General features: G+C 47.4%; 7 protein-coding genes across 7 annotated transcripts; 5 read left to right on the plus strand and 2 right to left on the minus strand.

The window, feature by feature from the left end:
• Positions 1-1,764: 1,764 nt before the first annotated feature.
• Positions 1,765-3,904, plus strand: FOBCDRAFT_248542 (heterokaryon incompatibility protein-domain-containing protein; the record flags this gene model as incomplete). The annotated part of the gene is made up of 4 exons (XM_059610856.1): positions 1,765-2,242; positions 2,309-2,590; positions 2,648-3,696; positions 3,773-3,904. The coding sequence occupies 4 exons, from the start codon at positions 1,765-1,767 to the stop codon at positions 3,902-3,904; spliced, it is 1,941 nt and encodes a 646-aa protein (XP_059466889.1).
• A 936-nt stretch (positions 3,905-4,840) lies between these two features.
• FOBCDRAFT_198012 (uncharacterized protein) lies at positions 4,841-5,695 on the plus strand (the record flags this gene model as incomplete). Its single annotated transcript, XM_054703654.2, has 4 exons — positions 4,841-5,027; positions 5,090-5,322; positions 5,376-5,638; positions 5,683-5,695. The coding sequence occupies 4 exons, from the start codon at positions 4,841-4,843 to the stop codon at positions 5,693-5,695; spliced, it is 696 nt and encodes a 231-aa protein (XP_054559629.2).
• Positions 5,696-6,391: 696 nt separating this feature from the next.
• FOBCDRAFT_178077 (uncharacterized protein) lies at positions 6,392-7,769 on the plus strand. Its single transcript, XM_059608544.1, has 4 exons — positions 6,392-6,508; positions 6,558-7,107; positions 7,157-7,238; positions 7,291-7,769. Exons 1-4 carry the CDS (start codon positions 6,424-6,426, stop codon positions 7,654-7,656), a joined length of 1,083 nt encoding a protein of 360 aa, XP_059464353.1. The 5' UTR covers positions 6,392-6,423; the 3' UTR covers positions 7,657-7,769.
• A 124-nt stretch (positions 7,770-7,893) lies between these two features.
• Positions 7,894-9,759, minus strand: FOBCDRAFT_270400 (lipoxygenase; the record flags this gene model as incomplete). Its single annotated transcript, XM_031175173.2, has 3 exons — positions 7,894-8,756; positions 8,808-9,396; positions 9,460-9,759. The coding sequence occupies 3 exons, from the start codon at positions 9,757-9,759 to the stop codon at positions 7,894-7,896; spliced, it is 1,752 nt and encodes a 583-aa protein (XP_031046306.2).
• Positions 9,760-11,480: 1,721 nt separating this feature from the next.
• Positions 11,481-12,965, plus strand: FOBCDRAFT_178079 (alkaline ceramidase). The gene is made up of 6 exons (XM_031175174.3): positions 11,481-11,648; positions 11,729-11,915; positions 11,968-12,107; positions 12,165-12,521; positions 12,571-12,575; positions 12,627-12,965. The coding sequence occupies exons 1-6, from the start codon at positions 11,556-11,558 to the stop codon at positions 12,847-12,849; spliced, it is 1,005 nt and encodes a 334-aa protein (XP_031046307.3). The 5' UTR covers positions 11,481-11,555; the 3' UTR covers positions 12,850-12,965.
• An 831-nt stretch (positions 12,966-13,796) lies between these two features.
• On the minus strand, positions 13,797-18,834 carry FOBCDRAFT_257909 (uncharacterized protein; the record flags this gene model as incomplete). Its single annotated transcript, XM_054703656.2, has 4 exons — positions 18,766-18,834; positions 18,451-18,711; positions 17,667-18,387; positions 13,797-17,610 (listed from the first exon to the last, which is right to left on the minus strand). The coding sequence occupies exons 1-4, from the start codon at positions 18,779-18,781 to the stop codon at positions 13,797-13,799; spliced, it is 4,812 nt and encodes a 1,603-aa protein (XP_054559631.2). The 5' UTR covers positions 18,782-18,834.
• Positions 18,835-19,002: 168 nt separating this feature from the next.
• FOBCDRAFT_248547 (uncharacterized protein) lies at positions 19,003-21,523 on the plus strand (the record flags this gene model as incomplete). The annotated part of the gene is made up of 3 exons (XM_059610857.1): positions 19,003-20,006; positions 20,086-21,058; positions 21,152-21,523. The coding sequence occupies exons 1-3, from the start codon at positions 19,174-19,176 to the stop codon at positions 21,521-21,523; spliced, it is 2,178 nt and encodes a 725-aa protein (XP_059464354.1). The 5' UTR covers positions 19,003-19,173.
• Between the last annotated feature and the right edge of the window lie 224 nt (positions 21,524-21,747).

Raw genomic sequence — 21,747 nt, forward strand, 5'->3', positions numbered from 1 at the left:
CCAAGATCGCGATGCATACTCTGCGTCGCTGAGAACTGCTCTCCCTACAGCGACTTGCACGCCGAGCATTACGAGCGAGGATGCTGTTTGTTCGATCAAGCAGGTTGACGCCGGCGATTTGGTCTGCCAACATCAGGGTTACTTCCCATGGCAATGGGACGAGGCACCTTCCAAGTTTCCCAACCAGGATTCAGAGGAGCGTTGTGCGGCTCTTTGTAACTCGAACCCTGACTGTCAAGCGTCAGGCTGGTCTGAGGAGTATGGCAAATGCGCTATAGGAGGTTTCCAGCTTAAGGATATTACGTGGCAGCAGTTTGGTGATACGAAGTTGAGCTGGAGTGATAAGGGCTGTTGGGACTGCTCTGACTGCATCAAGAGTCAGAAATGGCGTATTTATAATTAATTTCTGCTCTTCGGAGACGACAGTGGTAGTAGAATTTGGTGTTACGTTGATAAGACCTCAATAGAAATATAGATTCGATAGCCGGATTGCATTTGAATTAATGATGCTTGTGTATTTGATAACTTAACCTGGAGATGACCCGAGGTAGCGGTAGGGGTTCGGACCGTACGATTTCTACAACTTCAGGACTTGCGTGATATTACAAGATTCGATTTACCGTCAGACGCGTGACTTGTAGTTGCTCGCTCCAGTGCTGCCCTCAAATCAAACAAATTAAATCTAGGGTCATGTTTGAAATATTTGATAGGCCACGATGCTAGATTTGGTATTTAAAATATGTATTCAAAGATTTTAAACATTCCAAATCTCACCATTTGTGGTCTTAGCTTATCTCTCCTAGCCACTATTATATCCAGCTTCACCGCACTATCCCTGACCCAGTCATCGAGGCATTGTAGCTGTCCGGTGCCAACTTGAAGGGTGGGGGGAGGGTAGGGCACACGTTGGGAGAAGTAAACAAGCTTCTAACGACACAATCTAACGATATAGGGCGAAGAGGGGAAATATTAGGCAGCTACTTTCTCTTTGGCGGATTAGGAGGTGATGATAGGGGGTTGCTCACTAATGGAAAGTATCAGCGAAGGCTTTGATTAGTCAGATCCACTCCCCAAGCATTCACCAGGTTAGGTAGGCTACAAAGAGGCACTCATCAGCAGAGCAGGTTAGATCCCCAATCTTCTATCCTACATAAAATAAATGTTATTTCGAATCCAGTATTTTACATATATTTAATCTAGAATAAAATTTTGGCGTATTTGATTTATTTATTTGGCAGTTTGTTTAATTAGATTTGATTTATGGGCAGCGCTGGCTCGCTCAGTTCCTAAAGTCCATACCTGTTGTTACCGAATATAGTTTGGTTCTCTATCATCGTTGTATACAGTGATACGTCGGTTCCAGTGACTTTGGCAATTGTAATGGAGGTTCGTGATGATCGGAAGGATCGGGTTGGCGAGGCTTCGTTAGGTTTCGATGCGCGTTGTCGGATTCGAACCAGTAGGTGCCACATAATTCTCCGTCTAAATGGCTCGTGTCGGCTCGGAGCGTATGAGACTCTTAATTGTCAGATCCGTGGATCCTATTGATGTATCATGATACTTTAATGTATTTTCGATGTGTCCTTTTTTTGGTGAACTGCTTGAGTGGGATCCACAATCTACTTTGTCCCTGGTCCAGATTCTGGCAAAAGTACTTGTGATTCCTGAGGCCGACAGCTTGCAGCTTTTGTGTGCCGATAACCCCGCCCACTGCTGGTCAACCCCTTCACCCTGGAATATTTCCTTGCCAACCAGCTCTATCCAATGTCTAGGTCTAGCCGAACTGTCGGGGATGTTTGTGGTGTCGACAACCATAAATTTTGGATAAAAGATGTTCTCAGACGACCCAAGGTTTGCGACAGATGCTATCGCATCACAGCAGATATGAAGTGCTTGCATCAAGCCATGTCAAGAGAAGGCTTCGGAATGCGAGTTCCACTCTCGGAGCTACACAGGTCTGCCGAATCCTCACTTTGTCGTTTGTGCAGCATCTTTCTTTGCTTGGCTCTACACTCACTACTAAATGAGAGTTTCTTCAACTGGCCTGTGGCGAAATTCCTTAAGGTTCATAAGACGGCGATTGCGGCGCTTCATGTACGGGCTGTTGTTCAACCTGTGGGGCTGCGGAAGTCATTTTGCGATCTACAAATACTACTGCTGTACGGAGGGATAGTAGATGCTGGAATCCAAGCGCGGGATGCTATGGATCAACATCTCAGATTCATGATTTACGCATGCCCTAGTAAGTGCCTTCTCCTCTCATTCTTCAAGTTCGATAACTGATTTTCACCTCGCCATTTCTAATCAGATGACCGAGAAGCTACATATATCCGTTCTCGGGAGTGTGACCACAATGTGAACTCTGAAGCTGCCTACTCCAAGATCAGATCGTGGATAGCGGACTGTGATGACCGTCATTCATGCTGCCCCCGTCCAGTACCGATGCCATTGCCCACACGTGTTCTCGATCTGAATAACCCAGACAGCGTGAAATTACACGAGACGCAGTCAGAACGCGGTCAATATGCTGCTCTTAGCTATTGCTGGGGCAAGAAACAGCCATCCAAGTCTCTCCCATCGTCTTCTCAAGGTATGTTGCCATAGCCTGATAGATAGTGGCATGCTGACATATCAACCTTCCTTCTAGATGGCTCCACAAATCTACAAATTTCTTCTCTGCCCCTTACCATTCAGGACGCAATCACGGTTACGAGGCAAATTGGCCTCAGATACCTTTGGGTTGACGCACTCTGTATCATCCAGGACTCCAACGAAGACAGAGACACCGAAATTGCACGGATGGCGCAATACTACCAGAGCGCTTCGATAACCATATTTGCAGCCAGCGCGAGCGGCTCCGATCAAGGATTTTTAGCATCCACAGCTTCAGTAAGGTCCCGAGAGCCCGATGCTACATCATATCAATTCCAATTATCAATTGCTTTGCCGGATGGGACTGTGGGTATTGTTAGCGCCGAGTATTGCATATGGGACAACGGGGTCTCTCCGGAGCCTTTGGATCATCGTGCTTGGGCTTACCAGGAACATCTTCTATGCCGCCGGGCCTTGACATACGGGACGTCAACGCTAACTTGGCGCTGTGGAGAAGGATTACAAACCTGGAATTCTTGGCTGCGTAGGCACCAGAAAGAAGTGACCAAACTTCTTCCTCAGGGACGGAGTCAGTACCTTTACAAGAAAGAATGGAAAGACATGATAGCCATCTACAATTACCGCAATCTCACCTTTCTAGAAGACAAACTACCTGCCATCTCTGCGCTGGCGAGCGAAGTTTTCCGCATCTCTGTCGAGAACGGCGGCGAGCCTGGCAAATACCTCGCAGGAGTTTGGGAAAATGATCTCCATAATCAGTTGCTCTGGTTCACGGCTCCGGGAGAGAGTCGAGATGTCCGATGCATCCCGTACCGCGCCCCAAGCTGGTCTTGGGCGTCTGTTGAGTGCAACGTTCTATTTCCGGACCCGGGTAGTGGCCTAGATGCTGTTGAGATCGAAAACCCAAAGAGTCTTCAGCTGGAGATCATCGACTGCGGTGTGACGCCTCGTTGCAGTCTGCTACCATTAGGGCAGGTCACTGCGGGCCGGCTACGGGTACGAGGTTGTCTGGTCCATGGGGCCAGTATCCCAGACCCAGAAAGCTGGTTGCTAGGTACATTCAAAGGCACGAAAAGCGATATTGTGCTGAAATTGGATTGCTATGGAGTAGGAGACACGGCCACAATTTTGAAGGCACAATCGTGCTGGTGGTTGCAAGTTCAACATCATTACGGGCTGGTCTTGGAGCCTGTTGATGGTGATATCTACAGGCGCGTTGGCTGTGTGGTGTTTCAGAATTGGTCTGAATTTAGTGGGAAAAAACAAATTATTGATCTTATCTGAGGTTTAATACAAGTGTTGTGTCGATTGAAGGGACTCCCTTAGTCGGGTTACGACTCCATTAAAAATAGCCAGGCTGGCGATCAATTCCACCTTCAACTCAATCCCGTCAATTTTTTTGTGGAAGTTCAAGTCATGCCATCATTCAGTCCAAAGGACTTCATTACCACGATTACTTGAAAGCATAAGCTCTGCCTTGAGGAACGAAGTGACGAGAGGTCTTATGTGGGGTCCCATAGGGACATGGGCCCGTACACACGCGGGTTCCTTCACAGTAGGACGTCCGTTACACCTACAGCCACATCCGGATGCGGATTTACAATTGCCGCACCCGGGTGCGGTAAGCATTCGTCGCCCACCACATCATCACGATTTATCGTGCACAACGTTCAAATCACAAGATCTAGAACTGCAATTAATTCCTAGTCACTTAACTGAATACAATTCCTACTGCTCTTTTCCATCATTCTCAGCCGCCTCCCAGATATCGCGCATGCCTCTTCTACTAGAAAAAGGATTGCTTGCCATCTCTGCGGCTACCCGGGCCTCCACCGGTCATCTCTGCGGTATGATAAAAATAAGCTACCAGTGGTGTCTTGAATCGAAACAGCTGGGCAAGCGTTGTACGGCGCCAACTAGATCCAGAGATTGGACCAAGGAGGATATGATGGCGTACCTAGGTTGGAGCAAGGCAAAGGTAGACCTAGCGCCCTCCGATACTACGGGTCAGAAAAGCCGAGCTCCTTCACATACCTAGGGGTCTGTTAGATGAAGTATTTTGTTTTAATGGAAAGCCAAGGAAATACATACTAACTCATCCCAGAGTTTAAGATCTCTTTCATAGAATTTTTGGCTGTTCGGCCTTAATTTCCGAGGCATGACATGATGGTTGATTATGCTCCGGTCGCTTTTGAAGCCTCTCTCCTTAGCTAGTACAAGTATTCCCATGGTGGTGACCGTATTGGACGATCAGCTGAGCAGAGTGCGGGCTCGAATTCAATCAGTGATAAAGAAGGATACGTATTCTGGCCGTGCCATCGCTTACGGATACGTCAACTGTGATTCTCCTGGACATATTCGTGTCACAACATCGAGTGGGAAGCCAGTCCTCCGGGACTCTACTATGATCCAAGGTCAGCATGATCGTTCTTGATGACCTACTTTGAGCCGTCGAGGGAGAATTTATATGCTTTAGCTATCATGCCGATGGCAGAGAATCAAGAGGCATGGGAAGAATGGAAGGCTTTGAAGGAAGACAAAGTCACACTCAAGCGGGACATCGCTGCTTGCTTTGAGAAAGGCAGTATTAAAGGGCTAGAACTCATTATCAATGAGAGCGACTGGTACTTCTATCCTGTCTATATGCTTCCTCCTGAGGGAAGATGGAGCAAGGGGAGAGTGTTTCTTCTAGGGGACGCCGCTCATGCTGTAAGTAGTGTACCCCATTCACCTTGGTTATATCACCTGACATCAACAAATAGATGCCACCTCAGGGCGAAAGTACCGGTATCGCGATTGAAGACGGTGTCCTATTCGCACACGTACTTGGCGAGGGGATAGCAAAGGGTGTCCCTTATGTGACGGAAGCCTGCGAAGTCCTAAGACGGCATGGCATTGAGAAGATGCACGCTGAGACGATGTTTCGCTGGAACGCTGGAAGTTCGCCTTCGTGGCCATGGAATTTGCTACTTGGGCCTATATTCTTCTTCCCAACCATCGACAGAAAGATTACTTTAAATGGGATGTAAGTAGCTTCAAGCTTCCATCAGAGTAACTGACATTCTGTAGACAGGCTTATTAAGGCAATAAATATCTATTGATAGCTCTCCGATTTCGGTGTCAAGTTAATGCAGTTGTAACATAGAATTGTCCAGTCCGCCACGAAAGTCAGCTAGGCAGCAAGGATCCCAGGTGCCATAACCGGATCAGAAATATTTTATGTAAAAGGCACTCTTTGACTATAACCACTATTATTATAACTGCTTGACTAGGTGCTGCCCGCAAGGTTAAATTTCGGTTGCAAACACAACTTTTGCCATAAAACCGGCCGAGGGTTATCCGGTACAGCGGCCAGTCAAACACAAGCAGCAATTCAATACGTACACGACTCGTATATCTATTAAGACAGCTGGCCGCAGCAGCTTGAAGCTTAAAAGAAGAACAGCTATGTGATTTGCGAGCTCAACCCCGTTGTGGTCGATGACCCCGACCTCAACGCAGGTGATTAACATTGACTGTGATAACATTGTGGATATATCATCAGAGAATTCTAGGTTTTTAATATGCTGTGGCTGGAGGATTACAGAAGCAAACATCTAAGTCGGGCAGAAATCTTAAGGATATGTACATAGCCTAGAACACTACTAGGCTGCGCCTCCACCAATAAATATACTGCGCCACCGCCGATAAGCTGCGCCTTTATCAGTAACTACTTCAAATCAATAAAAACCTCTCTAACTTTCCTCGCCTGCCCAAGGCATACAGTCCATCATCGATCCATCAACTCGCGGGGTTAAAGACGCTTTAATCATGGCCTCAACGACATCCTACAGTCAAGGAGAAACCTCACAGCGAGCCCCGCACAGGCGAGCCAACGTGGGATGGCTCTCCCCTTGTAAGTACGCTCAAGCGCAGCCTTGCATTCTAATCGCTGATGCCAACAGCAACCCAACCACCGAAAGCAATTATTAACAGCAACTACGGCCCTGCGCTCACAAACGAGGAATTATATGCTGTGGCTCGCAGCCTGTCTAAATTAGACCAATTTCTTCTTCTTTATTGCCAGCATTTCTACCAGCAAATCTCGTCTGGTGACCTCAACCCAGGCGATGTATCTGCGCAGAGACTGGCTCTGAACGACCTGGACGATATTCAGACGCTCATAACTCAGATTCAAGATGTCAATAACGGCCGGTTTGTGTTCAGTAGCCTCTACCTGAAGGAGAGACATATCCTTTACTACTGGGGAAGAGCTTTCTCATTTCTCTCTCAGAATCTCTTAGCAGGGGATGAAATACATCAACCTTCGCTAGGGAACCTCAAGAGAGTCACAGATTATGCCGCCGAGATAGAGAGTGCACTGCTTGATGCAGGCTCGGAAGGGGTGCTGACATCTGATTATCGATTGGTGCTTTCCGAGCGATGGGATCTTCTCGAAAGCGCCTTCAACTTATACCACCAGCATTCGCATTCTCCTCGAACGGTTGCAAGATGGTGAGTTGTCTAGTACATCATGTAAAAAGCAAGCTAAAACATAGTTTAGGCCTGAAATAGTGCGTAAAGTCCAAGCGACCCCGAAAGTGTCGCCTCAAGAGACCAAAGTAGGTCTTCCAACGCAGTCCGGTGTACGTATACCCTGTAATCAATTTTGGGTATAAACTTACCTCAACCTAACAGACATTCACTACGATACTCTGGTTAACATTCGTCGGAACAACCTTGTCTAATGTCTGGACCTTTGCCCTTGCCTACAACTACTCAGACCATACACCGGGAACTACAAAAGACGCAGATTTCTGGTTTCTGATGCAAAGCTGCATCACACAGGGGTTTACTTTGATCATCTCAGGCATCCCTTTAAAGGCGGACCCTCGATTGCGAAAGCGCACTTGGGTGCCACCAATGTTGCTAGCATTGGTCTGCACGGTTATAGCACCGCCCCTTTATCTCGCAGCTCCGACGGAGTGGTCCAGCTTTATTGGTCTTGTAGCAACTGGCATTCAGGCCTTTATGGTTCTACAGCTTGTGACAGTTTCAGGATGAGTGCAGGACCTGTGGTTGCATGGCTATTCACAACCTTAGCAAGTTCTCTTCTCTTAAATGGCGTGACAGTAACATAATAGTCTAGTAGCTCTAAATCCCAATTGCTCCTTCAGCATTATGTGCTTCCTCACGGGTAATCTAAGTTTAATTGAAGCGAAAGATAGCATAAAAGAGTATGCACTTGGGGCTGATGACGGGGTTATAACGTAGCATCGCCCGGTCCGTGATGAAAGTATTCTATGCGGCAAGGATTCCGGGTCCCGTATTCGGATCAAAGACATTCCACACAAACGGCATTCCTTGACTATAACTATTACCATCAAGTTTCCTCGCTTTGACGTCCTCACTGAACTTCGATAAAGTGGCTGAATACACTTTGGAAGCTGCGCGTGCCTCCTTGTTGATGCGGGAATGGAACTCAGGTTCGTCGAAAAGAAAAAGTAACGAATCGGTGGTTCCAGCCATCTGTGCTTGGTTGAACGCCGTGACGAGCGCGATCTGCTGTATCGAGGCTTCTAGGTTTGGAAGAAATGACACGAGGCTAGAGATGCCCTTGTCCTTTGGCAGCGGTTGATATAGTGACAGCGGGTGCATCGGCAAAACGGCACTGTAATGCACAAGACTATTGCTATTTAGCGATCCATGAAGGATTGAGATGAGATACGCGTGATGAGAGAGAACAGCGACCAATTCCGATTTGGTAGTGATGGAGTCCGGAAAGTCAACGATGGAGGCGACGTTGGCTGCTTCGTTGAACCAAGCGAGGAGCTCATTATCCGCGGCGATGGCATCGTCCGAAGGGTAATATGCGTCAATATACGCGGTGATAAACGTTTGCAGAGCATCTAAAATGACCGATGCATCCTCGTAATATGGGAATGACTCCAGCTCAGGACCGTAATCGCAGTTTATCAAACCCCGTCGCTTGAGCTTTGTTTCGAGATAATTCGCCTGCCAGGGGGCGCATTCGGAATGCCAAACCTGTTTACTGTACTTGATTGCTTGGTCGCCATTCCAAGCAAAGTTCTTTTCGATGTCGCCGCCGGGGTTGACGAGGGATGTGCTAGCTCCCACCCGGTATGCGAAAGAGTTGACGCCCACTACACGATGCAATCAGTTCTGCTATTTGACCGAGCTTGCTTCAAACTTACAGCGACGGACCAGACCCCAGACTGGGTGCATGTCACTGAATGACCGGGTAGCTGACATGTAGATGAGGTCGGAAGAGATGTGAGCTGCGGCGAGGTGATACCACTGATTATGCCAGACATCATTCATGTTAAGCAGTATCTTAGCTAGATTCCAGTCATTTTCTTCATCGAGAGGAGTGTAGATCAAAGGTGAGCCGTTGTTGGGACGAATAGCTAGTGGTAAGAATTCCCCTGTAGTAGGGTGAATGAAGAACAGCGCCTCACAAGCACCAGCATAGCGGCCTTTTGTCAAAGTCAGATTCGCCAGACTGCTATGATCGACGATGAATAAACGCCCTTCTTTCTGGAGAGAACGCTGTGTCTTTGTCGTGATCTTCCGTGCAAGCTTTTCTTCGATGCGCAGTGATACGCGCTCATCTGGTCTGACTCGTCGTAGACTTTCAGGGTGTACTGAGAGGCGCTCCATTGCAAAAGACAGATCGGACTTGGCATTGCGAAGGACTCCTTCAGCGAGCCCGTCTGGAACGCTGTTCTGCCACTGACCATCGTATAGCTTCAGATAATCTTCGAACGAGTCTAAGTGGAGGGTCTTGATATTGAAAAATTAGCAACGGCAATGGTCAACATTCCCGGCCGTATGCTTATGGCTTACCCCATTTAGGGACGCTTGGGCGTGGGCAGCATCCTCTTCAACATGCTTGTAGACAGGTGTCTCAGCTACTTCAAAAGCACTGTAGTGCGCCTTGACGGACTTTTTTCCGAGTGGTCCCGAGGGCCATGGGTTAACACCGATGAGGGTATCATCCGTTCCGTACTGGAAACCTTGACGCGTTTTTTCAATCGCGGCAGCTCGGCCTGAAGCGTTGCTCGACGGGAGTGAAAACGGTCGTGGCCGATTCGCTGTTGCGATGGCCCCAGCAACATTCAATAGCAACGCGATATTTAAGAGCATTTTTAATTCCAAGGTCGAAGAATAAAAGTTAAGGACTAAGATTTGGTTGATGTAGCCGTTGGATATGAGATATCTTTTATACGTAATTACCATTCAACAACGAGCGGGCGTACAACGAGGCTAATTGGAAGTAAACGGCCGTCAAGATCATTTTACAGTGGTAGCACTAATTCATTGACTTTCAGTCATTTCCTGATTGCCCGAGCCAGCAGCCTAAAGTTTAAACTTATGGCCAAGTGGTTCTGTAGCATTGGCCTTCAAAAGCCGAGGCACTGTCGGCTAGGTTCGGTGCCGCGGATCTGTTAAATTACCACGATGCATCGCTCCACCTTCTAACATCGTCGTTGAATAATAAAGGATCGGCCGATCCATTTTTGCATAGTCATGACATACGTCCTGTTATTTGACCAAGCTCGTGCTTGAGCCTAGTGGGCATCCCGCCACGAAGGCATAGATGGAAACTTCAAGATGGGCGGCTTATTTGGACATCTGTTAGCTCTTGCAAGGCCTTTCGGGAGGCGGTATACTGGAGGCTACGTTATATGCATTAGACATTCTGGGCTATCCCTCTGCATGGCCCTGCCACGGCATATTACATATTGCCCACGAGAGTGCGGCATGAACAAGAATAGGCCCTTGATGGCCAATAGTCAGACAAGTTGCTGCTAAACATATCAAACAAAGACGGACTAATTAGAGGGTCCCGCCATTCGGTAAAGAGCGCCTGTTGCGTCGACTTGATGGCAATAAACTAAGTCTTATCTCCAGGCCGGGGGCCGAAAATACCTATCTCGAAGCGTATTTCCCGGAATTTAGTGGACATCAGGCGAGAGCATCTCAGACTGAGACGAGGTTTTCGCGCAGTTCACGACACGCAGAAGGTAGACCGGCTCTTATTTAGGTTTGTCAGATTCCAGCAGGCCTTTTTCTGATAAAATTTTTTGAAAGGAAAATAACAAGTAGCAGGGCTTGCTAGATCTGTTTGGCATGGTGGTACAAATTGGAGCGATTGATGTCAGACAGGGCTAATAAGGTCAGAATATAGAGCCTGCTCTACCGACTGCACAATGCCTTGAGAATCGATTCTTTACGTCTCTGATAGTAGCCCGTTCATAATTACAATACCTTTCGATTATTGATCTGTCACATACGTATCCAGATGAAGTCATTTGCTCAATAGTGTCAGAGGAGTTTAGGTGCTCCTCAGTTTCTGTTGCCTTCATAATGCATACAGCTTCCATTTTCGTCTTATGTGCGAACAATGGTCTTCAGGTAGCTGTAACTCACTTCGGCACGTTGGGATCACTATTTTACCTAGTCAACTAGTTAGTTCATTTGCCTGTGAATGCCCATAATGCAGGGACAGCGCACGCTTGTTTAGTCGGGGATTTCGCAGTATCGGAGTGGGTCCGTATCCGTGAGCACAAAGAAGTATCAAACAGCCTCACTGAACTGTCACCATGCACAGCTGAAATTCGGGCCCGAATCGTGCCCTCGTTAGGCGAATTAACGGCAATTTGTATCCGCTGCGTCATTTTGCGTTGCAAAGGCTTGTATGTCACAACCTGGGACCCGCGGGACCCGGAATTGGAGGCCCCTTGGCAAAACTCCAAACCCCAGCAAAGCACCGATATTGACTACATAGAGCGGAATAAAAAAGCGTCTAGCAATAAATAGTCTAAGTTACTGCACTACTCAGAGTCCCTGTATATTCAACAACGGTTTCGAAGCACCCGGCGATATAAACCATCACCCCTCCGAACCTAATCTGAGACGTATAGCCGCCATATTTCATCATGTTCGAGAAGCTCAGTCTCCGAATTCCGTACCCTCCACCACAAGAAGGATTTTGGGGACAACCAACTTCCACTTTAAACTGGTGCGAGGAAGTGAGTTGTTCCCGTTTTCTCTGGATCTTCGGCGTTACCGCAATTCTTTCATCCATCAGTTCATAGCTAACACACACCAGGACTATGTCATCAGCCATTACGCTGCGGAAATCACCAACACTTTGACCAACCTGTTATTCATGGCGCTTGGCGTTCAGGGAGTGCGGACTTGCCTCAAGTACGAACATGACATGGTCTTTGTCATCGCATACCTGGGCTATTTGCTAGTAGGCTGCGGTAGTTTTGCTTTCCACGCTACGTTGTCATGTATCGTATTCGCTCTCCTCAAAGCTATGCAAGCTCGCTGACAAGTGCCTAGATCCAATGCAGCTCGTGGACGAGCTTTCCATGATCTATACAACATCCATCCTCTGTTATGCAATCTTCACACACGACAGGTCTCGCTTGTTCTCGATACTCCTCGGGATCGGACTCGTTGTGCTATCCATTTCAATTACAGTCCGTGCTTCGAATCTTTTCAGTGTGGTATATCAATAACCTGACTCCTCCTCTCAGGCATATTACCACTACATTCAAGACCCTTCATTCCACCAAAACGCCTTTACCATCCTTTTTCTTGCTACAGTGTTCCGAAGTCTGTACACGATGGAAGCAATCTTGCGTCCCACGTTGAGCGACAAGTACGCAAACAACTCCCGCAGGACTTCGCTCTCAGACAAGGAAGCGCTATATTCCTCTATTCGAATTGATCAGGCTATAATTCGTGAGATGCGATGGATTGTGGCCATGGGGTTCATCACCTGTGCAGCAGGTATTGCCGCCTGGACACTTGACAACTTACGCTGCGGTGATTTTGTCCAGTGGAGACATCGAGTGGGACTGCCATGGGGTATACTCCTTGAAGGCCATGGGGTACGTAAGACTTGATGATTCTCGCATTCAAACAGCTAACAAGTGATAGTGGTGGTATGTCATTGCACTGATATAGTGTACGAGCCTTTTACTAACGATATCTAGGCACCTGATGACTGGGCTGGGAGTGAACTACTTTATTACCTGGGGTATTTGGCTTAGGCATTGCTTGAACGGCTTGCAAGAACAATACATCTTGCATTGGCCACATAAGCTATTCTCCCTCCCAGTTGTCGTTCCCTCGCCTGAACACGCACGATACCTAAAGCTACAGCATGTAGAGAATGATGCCCTCGGGGGTACTGGCTTGGAGAAAAAGCAGCTGTAATCGCTTATGATGGACTCTAGAGTACCTATGTAACGGAAGAAGCAGGTGTATATTGGCAAAACATGAGCTTCGGCCTCATGGCCAAGAGTCATGGAGGCACAAATCTAACACATATTCAGATTATCAAGGTTTTATGTTGCCAAGTCTAGATATAGGATTCAATGGCGGCATGTTGAGCGCGACAGAATGTCAAGATTTCTAGGCACCTGGAGCGAAGTTTTAAGTCAGGACCCCTCTAATCTCGTCTATGGCAAGGTTACACCTTGAGGGAATTTGTCGCGTAAGCCTTAATAATGAGGGCTGAATTTTGTTATGTATACCTCATAGGTCTCAATTCTTAGTTTCAAACGATTGTGGATCCTTGGTCGTAGCATCAGCACATAAACCTAAATGCTCATTGCACTCTTTAGAGATGCCCAGATATCTAAAGAATCCTGGTATATCTGGCGCGGCGCTCAAGACGAGGGCATAAGACCAGCACTTCGCATCTGGGTCTTTTAGTGCCGAGACGCGAACACCACCCAGGAACATAGCTTTTGACCTCCTTCTTCCTCACTGATCTAGCGGTCGTATCATGCGGACTGTCTTGCTCTTCCGATGCTGTCATGACCGAATGCTCCCCTCGGGGTTTTCTCGCGTGCTGAACATCCACATTGCGATGATACCACAGGGCTCAAACCCACTCACAGGAAAACCCGCATACCCTCTAACAACTGGACTGCGAAGAGTTACAAACCCACTATTTACCTCACCCGGTGGATTATTTTCAGATGTTTAATATTCCGTGCCCAGGTACTCTAAGTGTGCTGTGAATGTTAAGGGGTTGGTAGAATTATGATAGTTGGTCGGACCCGGAGTAAAGGCTATGACTAAGAAAGTGCTATATCGTACTTGGAGATGTTTATTTTTCTAATAGTAAGAGTCTCTTTTAAAAACATATCTAGCCTTTAAGGGCCAAAATGAATAAATGAAGCCCAGTGCATTTCTCTTTCATCATCATCATCCTCCTCCTCAATACGCATGAGGCCACGATGGGTACTAGCTTGCCCAGTCCGGGACCTTTCTCTCTCAGCAATCCACCGATCCCTACATTGTCGGGTCGCATCATCAAGACATAATGCAACAGTATCACCCGAAAATTCTCTATTCGCCCAAGCTCCATAAAATAAACCCGAAATCTCAGCGCAGAGCTCGTCACCGTCTATACCTAACGTTCCTATAGTATGACAGAAACCTCCCATGTAGAGAGCACCAGCTGCATGAACAAATTCATCGGCAAATGTGTCACAGCCGGAGAGATAAGCAAGATATGGAGGATGAAGCTGTGGAGTAGCATCTAGAATATCCTTCACTGTGATTGAGCCATTCGCGAGCAAAAGCTGGCTCTTTAATGGATCTTCCCAACTGCCCCTGAACATGCCTGCAAAGTGAAATAGGTTGCAGCTCGCCAAGCCTTGTAAAATGCCCTCTTTATGGTTTGGCTGGGATACTTCGAGCCCTCGAGACCGGCAAATATCGTCCAAAGTGGAGATTTCTTTGGAAGCAAATTGGAGCTTGGCAACACCCGGACTGTCTTCGGTTCTAACGAGAAGCGCCCTTGCGCCCACAGGCATTGCTACAGGTCTTTCTCGAGCTAAATTCAAGGCCTTGATAGATGTACTGTAAGAGCAGACAGCATAATCTGAAATTGAAATTGATTCCGGTCTTCCCCTTGTGTAGTCTCCTGCTGCATGGATTGGCAAATTGATTAAAGGGCCAGTAGGAATCAACCACAGACGAGGGCGATTGTTGGATGGAGCAGGTGGTAGGCGAAGATGGACCAAAACTGGCTTGGCAATCGTTTCCCAAATCCATAATGAGGTTGCTACTGTGCATCTGCTGCGCGAATCCGATTTATCCACAACGTCAAAATAATCGAGGTCAGGTAGCCATACAACCTTAATCGCGCCTTGATAGATGATAATGGCGTCGCACCGAATGTGACTCGCAGTCAAAACAACAACAGGTCCTTTGGTCCCGGCTTGTAGCATTCTTGTCTCATCCTCATGACTTAGCCAGTTGGAAAAGCCTGGTTCTTTTCGAATTTCGGTCAGTATTTTGTCACATTCGATTCTTGCTTGGTAGCGTCTCCTGGACTGTGCTTTCCAGGGCGAATTACCAATGAAGCCTGCCGGGGGAACAATCATCGGCTTTCCTAGGTCTTTTCGGATGGAAAGAAACTCATCTAGCTTCGAAGGATGCGCTTGACGTAAGCGCTCAAAGTCGTCCAGGTAATAACCACCAGAATTAGCATCTAGCCAGCGGCTGTCCTCCAGCAAGGAAAGAACTTCAGAGGGGGGCCGCCCTGCATTCAGTGCTGCAGCGACGCCATTAGATGTAATCCGTCCTGTTGTTTGAAGAACGCGATTTTTGTCAATTTGCTCAAGCTCTGCAAATGGTAGATGACCAAGGCAACCAATGGTCATTTTCGCAACCTTAAAAGCGCCTTCCCAATTTTGGAATTTACAGTTTGCCTCGAAGAGCTTTTGGCCAGCCTGCAAGCGAGATTTCAATGAAGAATATCCATGGCTGAGAGCCCGTTCATATAAGTCAAGTGATTCACGCTGCTGTTGATGGTCGCCCAGACGGTCGCCCAGCTCCAATGTCGCATCTGCCAGGAGGCATAAATACGTAGCCATGTTTACGTCAGTATCTGGTAAGAGTTTGACAGCTTCGCTGCTGTTGCCAACGGCATCTCTTAGATCTTGGGTTGATCCGGTTGTGTGGAACCGCTCAAAGATCCTGGTCGCAAGATTGTGACAGTAGACGTGGTAGCTAGAATGCTCGACGAGGGTGAGTGCTTTCGCAGTAGTGGAAAGATAGATAGCTTCCTCTAGCGATTCCAACTCACCCGTTCTTTGGAACTTATCGCCAAGCCGAGCCGCGAGGTGAGCCATGCGATCTGCGGCATCAATGTCGTTTTCGGGCGTTGAAGCTACAACGTTTCGAGCAACCTGGATGCTTTCTTCGAGAGCGTCTGTTGCACCAGTCGTATTGTATAGCTCCCCAAACATGACTCCTAGGCTGTTCAGGCGTCTCAGGTAGGCGGGATCGCGTTCAGCAACAAGGTCGATTGATCGTCTCATAAGTTGCATGGCTTCGTCCAATTCCTCTTGAGATCCTGACATTGCAAACTTCTTGTCAATCCCAACTGATAAAGTTGCCAAGTACTCGCTATACTCAATGTCTTTCTCGGTCGCGTAGTCTAATGCTAGACGTAGCTCATATATCGCCTCATCAATAGTCTTTTCAATACCGGTTCTCCAATAGTCCAAAGTCAATAGTTGTCCTAGATGATTATGGTATTTTGCTTGTCTGCCACTGTCTCCCGGAACCATTCCGATGGCTTGTCGCGCAATTTGAACAGCATACACCAGGTCTTCATCCGTGCCGATCTCGGAGTATCGCCACCGATGTAGGTTGCTGAGATGAATATAATGGTCCAACAGCTGGTGAGTGTTATCGTTCGTTTCGACTACTCTTGTTGTTATCTTAATAGCGTGATCAAGGTTCACTACGTGGCGCTCCATATTATATTTTTCGACTAGGTGAGTAGAGAGATCTGCCAAGTTCTGCCATGTAACGGAATGCTCTGACGGGATCTTGTCTGCTGCCGTCTGAAATGCCTCAATGGCCTCATTGAGATCATCTATCTCCCTGGATTCATGGAAGATTTCCGCTTGTAACAGGCCGATCTGCCTCCACCGATACCCATTTTCAACACGCTTGTCATGGGCGCTTGTGAGGTCCAGCCGTAGGCCCCTGACAGACTTTCTACAGGACTCAACTCGAGAAAGCTCTTTTCGCTTGCTGCTGAAATGCTGAAGGATGGCGTCTTCTTCTGTGGAACTATCCGCCAAAAGACCAAGGCCGTCCCACTGACCTTCTTCGTAGGGTGACAGGACACTTTCAGCTGCCTCCTCATTCAACCTCAACTGTTCCAGCTGAACTCGTTCTGAGTCAGAAATGTACACCAACGATGGCTCCTCGCCGGACCACGTGTCTAACTCCAGGCCGTCTTTCATAGAGGAAACTGATCCCGTTGCAGGGTCATTAGAGCCATGCGGGCAAGTGAGAGATTCTTCTTCTGTATCATGATCCAGAGTTTCCATGAGACGCAGTGACATAACAAGCAAGAATTGCAAGTGTGCCGCGATGTGTAATTCCAATGCGAAAAGAGTCGAAGAATCATGGTCTAGATTATCGCCAGTATCGACATCAGAAGCTGCCTTGACGTCCCCTGCAAACCTGACGCGATAGTCTACACGTTTCTGATCCTTTTTGTTACTTTGCAACCTTTTAGACGACTCCGGTGGGACCCCAGACTTCGAAGATGATGTGTGTTTCGCCTCAAGACTGTTTTCAACCACGAAGAAGCACAATGGACAAGATGAAGGCGACAAGGTGTCGATAAGGGAAGTTTGGTGTTTCAAATACTTTTTGAATTCATTGTCGGATAACCGCTTCTCCGAACGATGTATCAGTAGCATGTGCTGTTCAAGGTCGTTCTTAGATGAGAAGGCGTACGGAATGCTCTCGCCATCCTCAACGTGATCGTTGCATACCCACATCATCTCGCCATAGAGAGTCTGAGGCCAGGCCATAGAGTGTTCCGATCGCATATGCTCAAGCCACTGTTTCCGAGACGAGAAGCTAGGACGAGACTGCCCACACGTTTCAGAAAGACATGGAAAGGGCTTGAGATCACGCTTGTAGTGAAGCCTTGATTTAGAAGTGCCATTAGCACATAATCATTCCCCAATCGACTATCAACCTACCGTCCAATATTTGACCATCTATTGTTACTCACAACAGCTCGATCGAGAAGCTCATGACACCATTCGCATTGGACCTGAGCTTCACCAGCCTCGAATTTCGGTGGTTTAGGCTCATACAAGTGACCATCGCTTTCATAAACAGACAAGGTTCTTTTCGACTGAGAGCTCTTAATATGCTCATTGTTAAAACGCTGACGTAGGAGTCCAGTGTCGAGAGACGAAAGTGGCTTCTGTTGCAAGTTTGGGTTTTCCTCTTGTGTCTTCTTCTGAACATGGTCAAACTCTACAGTTCTTGATCCTGAAATAACCGAGGTCTGTCCAATGGTTTCCTCCTCAATCTTCGGCCTCATAGGAGCTTCGCCACCTTGAGCTTGCTTCGAAGACTTAGAGCTGGATTTGTCGTTTATATAGGCACTGTACTCTAGCCTTGCGTACCTGTCAGTGAGCGTGTTGCAGATGTGCTCTCGTAGACTTTCAGGCGCGTTTGGGTACAGTGTTTCAAGAGATGTCAAAGTGAGCTCTTCGAGATCTTCCAGGCTTCGATTCATAGTTGCGAAATTTCGAGCCAAGGTGAGTGCATACGACCTGGATGATTGTCTGATAGTTATTGCAAGTTTATTCAGACTTTTCAACGAGTCTTTGATGCCAGCCAGAGCCGCTCTTGCGTCTGATTCTAAATCCTGCGGACGCTCGGATTTCGTGTTTGAGAGGAAATCGAATACTAAAAGATCTCAGTTGGCCACAATTCGATACGCATCAATGTGTATTCGGAGAGGCTACAGACCGATGAACAGATTCTGTCGTAATAACTCTAATAGTCGGATCATGATATCTTGGATGGATTCATGCCTTCGAAGCCGGTAGTCGAGGGATGAGCCAGGTTCGCTAAAGAAACATAAAAATGATGTTAAGGCACTAAACGCATCACGATACACGATTGTCTGAGAAATGATTTCTCGCTGATTCACGGAACTAGCCTTGATGATTTGTTCGAACAGCTCATTGCAGTCTGTAGCCAAGAACCGCATAGGCTGATCAGGTTCTGCTTCTATGTTAGTTAGTGCCAAAGCCAGAGGAATAGTCACCAGCAGATGCTCGCCTTCGTCCTCGGCCATTCTTTTCTAATGCCGCTCTTTGGAATCGGCTTTCAACTATTGTTGTAATTTTAACATGAATAGATACACCAAAGAGATTGATGAGGGAATAATCATGCATGAAACCCCGCATCTCACAGCCTGATGCAAGTTCACGTGAGCAGGGCCGCTGTTTGTTGGGTGCCTAAGCCTCAGGGCCTCGTTTTGCAAATTCTGTCATCATTCGCTATCTCGCGGTCTACGGCTAGAACGCTTAACCTTGGAAGACCTTTCGAGTGAGTGTTTTGTTGAACATTCATTACCTGCAGTGTGACGTGACTAGGGCGCTTATCGACCCAGCCCCGATGATCTGACCGAAAGGCCGCCGCCATTTGCTGTCATCTCGGAACCTTGACTATCAACCCGTCTTGAGCATGGCAACCCTAACGAGAAGCGACCAATCCCATGGTTCCTATGTTAAGCTGGAGCCTGGAATAACGATCACTTACCCTGCTCTATCAACAGAGTGGACGGTCCTTCAAGCGTTTCGATTGCACCATCAGCGGCTTGAACGTAAGACTAAGTACCAGCCGTTAAGAAGGTCCCTCCAAGGTATCAGTACCATCAAATGGCAAAACGACCTTGCTTTGTTTGACACCCATCTCCGCCACATTTTGACTAGGGGCGACTTAGACACGATTGTCAAGCATAAGCTCAAAGAACAAGAACAAATTGCTCAATCACAGCTTGTGTCAATTTGTACCTTGCTCAACCGCTTGACAAACTCACAGCTTTTGTCGGGACTCTCTGAAGATGCAAATCTCAACGAGCAAGACAGTCCTTACCCGAGACTCTTGTTGCTGGCTCAAATTCTCAACGATACTGAGTGGAACTTTGACCTGATAACAGGACAGGGACGGGTCCTTTTTGTTCTGGACTCAGAACAGGACGCATATGAGGCAAACAATATCGTTCGCACTTTCGATGAATTTTTCTCTCAAGTCATGCTACCCATGCGTGTTGAGAAAGCTCAACATCCGACTACGGAAGCATGGCAGTCTCGTCTCGGGTTAAGAGACCGAGCTGTCAAAGGGCTTGAATACTTGTTCCTTCGTGTCCCGCAGGGCCAGTCTCAAGTTTGCCAGGGTCATAGGATCCTAATACAGTTACCCGATTGGGATACCATTGACAGACCCCCAGAACCGGAAACAGCGTTGGAACTTTTCTTTTCAGCCTGCGCCAGTTCAAAAGATTGGCATCAGGCATGGTGTGCAGTTCGATCAACAGCGTATAACCCACCTTTACTCTACCTTATATTAGCATCCTCGACTAACAATAGCGCTCAGGGAAAGCGATGATGAGTATGTCTGCGATTTTTGCGACGATCTGAGAGACGCGAAGACGAGTGGGAATGTCTTTCGATTTATTGCTAGGGACAACAACCTGTTTATATCATCAAACGATGATAACCAACGACGCGCTCGGCCAAACTGCCAGCCCACCAGGTCACTGTATGATCTCATAGAGAATCAGAGTTTCTGTGAATCACGGAACATCAACCCGTTCATGCCTCCGATAAAAACACAGCGTTTCAACGAAAAGAAGAGACGGGCCCTCGCTTCACGACTTGCATTGAGCCTATCGCTATTCCTCAACTCAGATTATGTTTTGAATGCATCCGAGGCGACTACTGTCTTTTTTGTTCTCGAGAATGGCCGGTGCGAGTTGGATCTAGTGTACGCTACTTCAGCTGCCAATAATCACAACCAGAACACAGCATTCAACGAGTCAATGTCTTTATACAACAACCTTGCCAGGATACTTCTAGAGATAGAGTACGGGTTTTCGTTGAAAAGTTTAGAACTCGAAAATATGAAGACTTGGGTGAATAATAGACTAATATTAGGCTATGAGGAGTCGGGCAGCGAGGACGATATTAACATCAAAGATACCGAGGCGAGGATTTCGTATTTAACAGCGGTTCGAGACCTCTTGAACTTTAAAAAAACATACAGAAAAGGGTCCCGTCGGTTCAAGGGCATTCTTTTTGACATTGGGGCCATCGCTAGTGAGGTAATCTTCTCAGATGTTGCGGAGCGGCTTCGAAGTTGCATCGAGCCAACACAACTGCGAGTTTCAGGGCTTGAAAGCTCTAAAGAAGAGCTCCTAACTCCTACCGAGGATAATGACAGCATGCGGACGATGAAAGAGAGAAAGGTTGTTATGAGATCAACCGTGCGGACAATGGCATTCAAGAATCGGGCAACACCATTTCAGCTGTTTGACGACAAAGACGAGTTTGAAGAGGACAAAGGGCAGGTTTACAAAAGCCTTACTTCCAAGATTCGCAGCGCTGACTACATGTTTAGGCTAGCTGCGAAAGCTGACTTCTTCTTCACTCAACTGAAGCAGTTTCACAAGAGCTGCGAAGAGCGAGCTACCTTTATGCAGTCCATTTCACGGTTCTCGCCCAAGCCTGTTCGCATCGCTGTGCTTGATACCGGCATCGATAAGAATAGTGGTGCCATAAGAGGAGGGTTAAGAACACACCGCATCAAACATCAGAATTGTCGCAGTTGGGTGGGAAATGACTCTAATGACGTTCACGACTATGACGGCCATGGAACAAGAATTGCGGAGCTCATCCTTCGAGCTGCCCCCGAGGCTGACATTTACATTTGTAAAGTTTTCAACGGCCGCAGTCTTCTTCCAGATGAGGTCGAAGGCATCGCAAAAGTTCGTAGTTGGAATACGTTTCTACCCTACAAGTCTTTATCTGGCTGACGTGATTCTTAGGCTATCACCTACGCGGTTGATGTTTGGGACGTTGATATCATCTCAATGTCATTCGGGCTTACCTCTGACAGCCTGATAAACGATACAAAAGTCAAGGTTGCATATAGAGATATAGACGCAGCAATCGAAAACGCCAAGTCTACAATCTTTTTGGCTGCAGCTGCAAATCATGGTAGCCACGGCCCCAGAACATTTCCTGCAAATCATGACTC

This window comes from Fusarium oxysporum, chromosome III (assembly GCF_013085055.1).
Source record: "Fusarium oxysporum Fo47 chromosome III, complete sequence".
Lineage (NCBI taxonomy): Eukaryota > Fungi > Ascomycota > Sordariomycetes > Hypocreales > Nectriaceae > Fusarium > Fusarium oxysporum.

Bases quoted from the DNA above. Each gene is read 5' to 3' on its own strand.
- FOBCDRAFT_178077 (XM_059608544.1), top strand. From the start codon at position 6,424: ATGGCCTCAACGACATCCTACAGTCAAGGAGAAACCTCACAGCGAGCC. The intron at 6,509-6,557 runs GTAAGTACGCTC...TGATGCCAACAG, and splicing joins CGTGGGATGGCTCTCCCCTT to CAACCCAACCACCGAAAGCA. The intron at 7,239-7,290 runs GTACGTATACCC...TCAACCTAACAG, and splicing joins GTCTTCCAACGCAGTCCGGT to ACATTCACTACGATACTCTG.
- FOBCDRAFT_178079 (XM_031175174.3), top strand. From the start codon at position 11,556: ATGTTCGAGAAGCTCAGTCTCCGAATTCCGTACCCTCCACCACAAGAA. The intron at 11,916-11,967 runs GTATCGTATTCG...ACAAGTGCCTAG, and splicing joins TTTCCACGCTACGTTGTCAT to ATCCAATGCAGCTCGTGGAC. The intron at 12,108-12,164 runs GTCCGTGCTTCG...TCCTCCTCTCAG, and splicing joins TGCTATCCATTTCAATTACA to GCATATTACCACTACATTCA.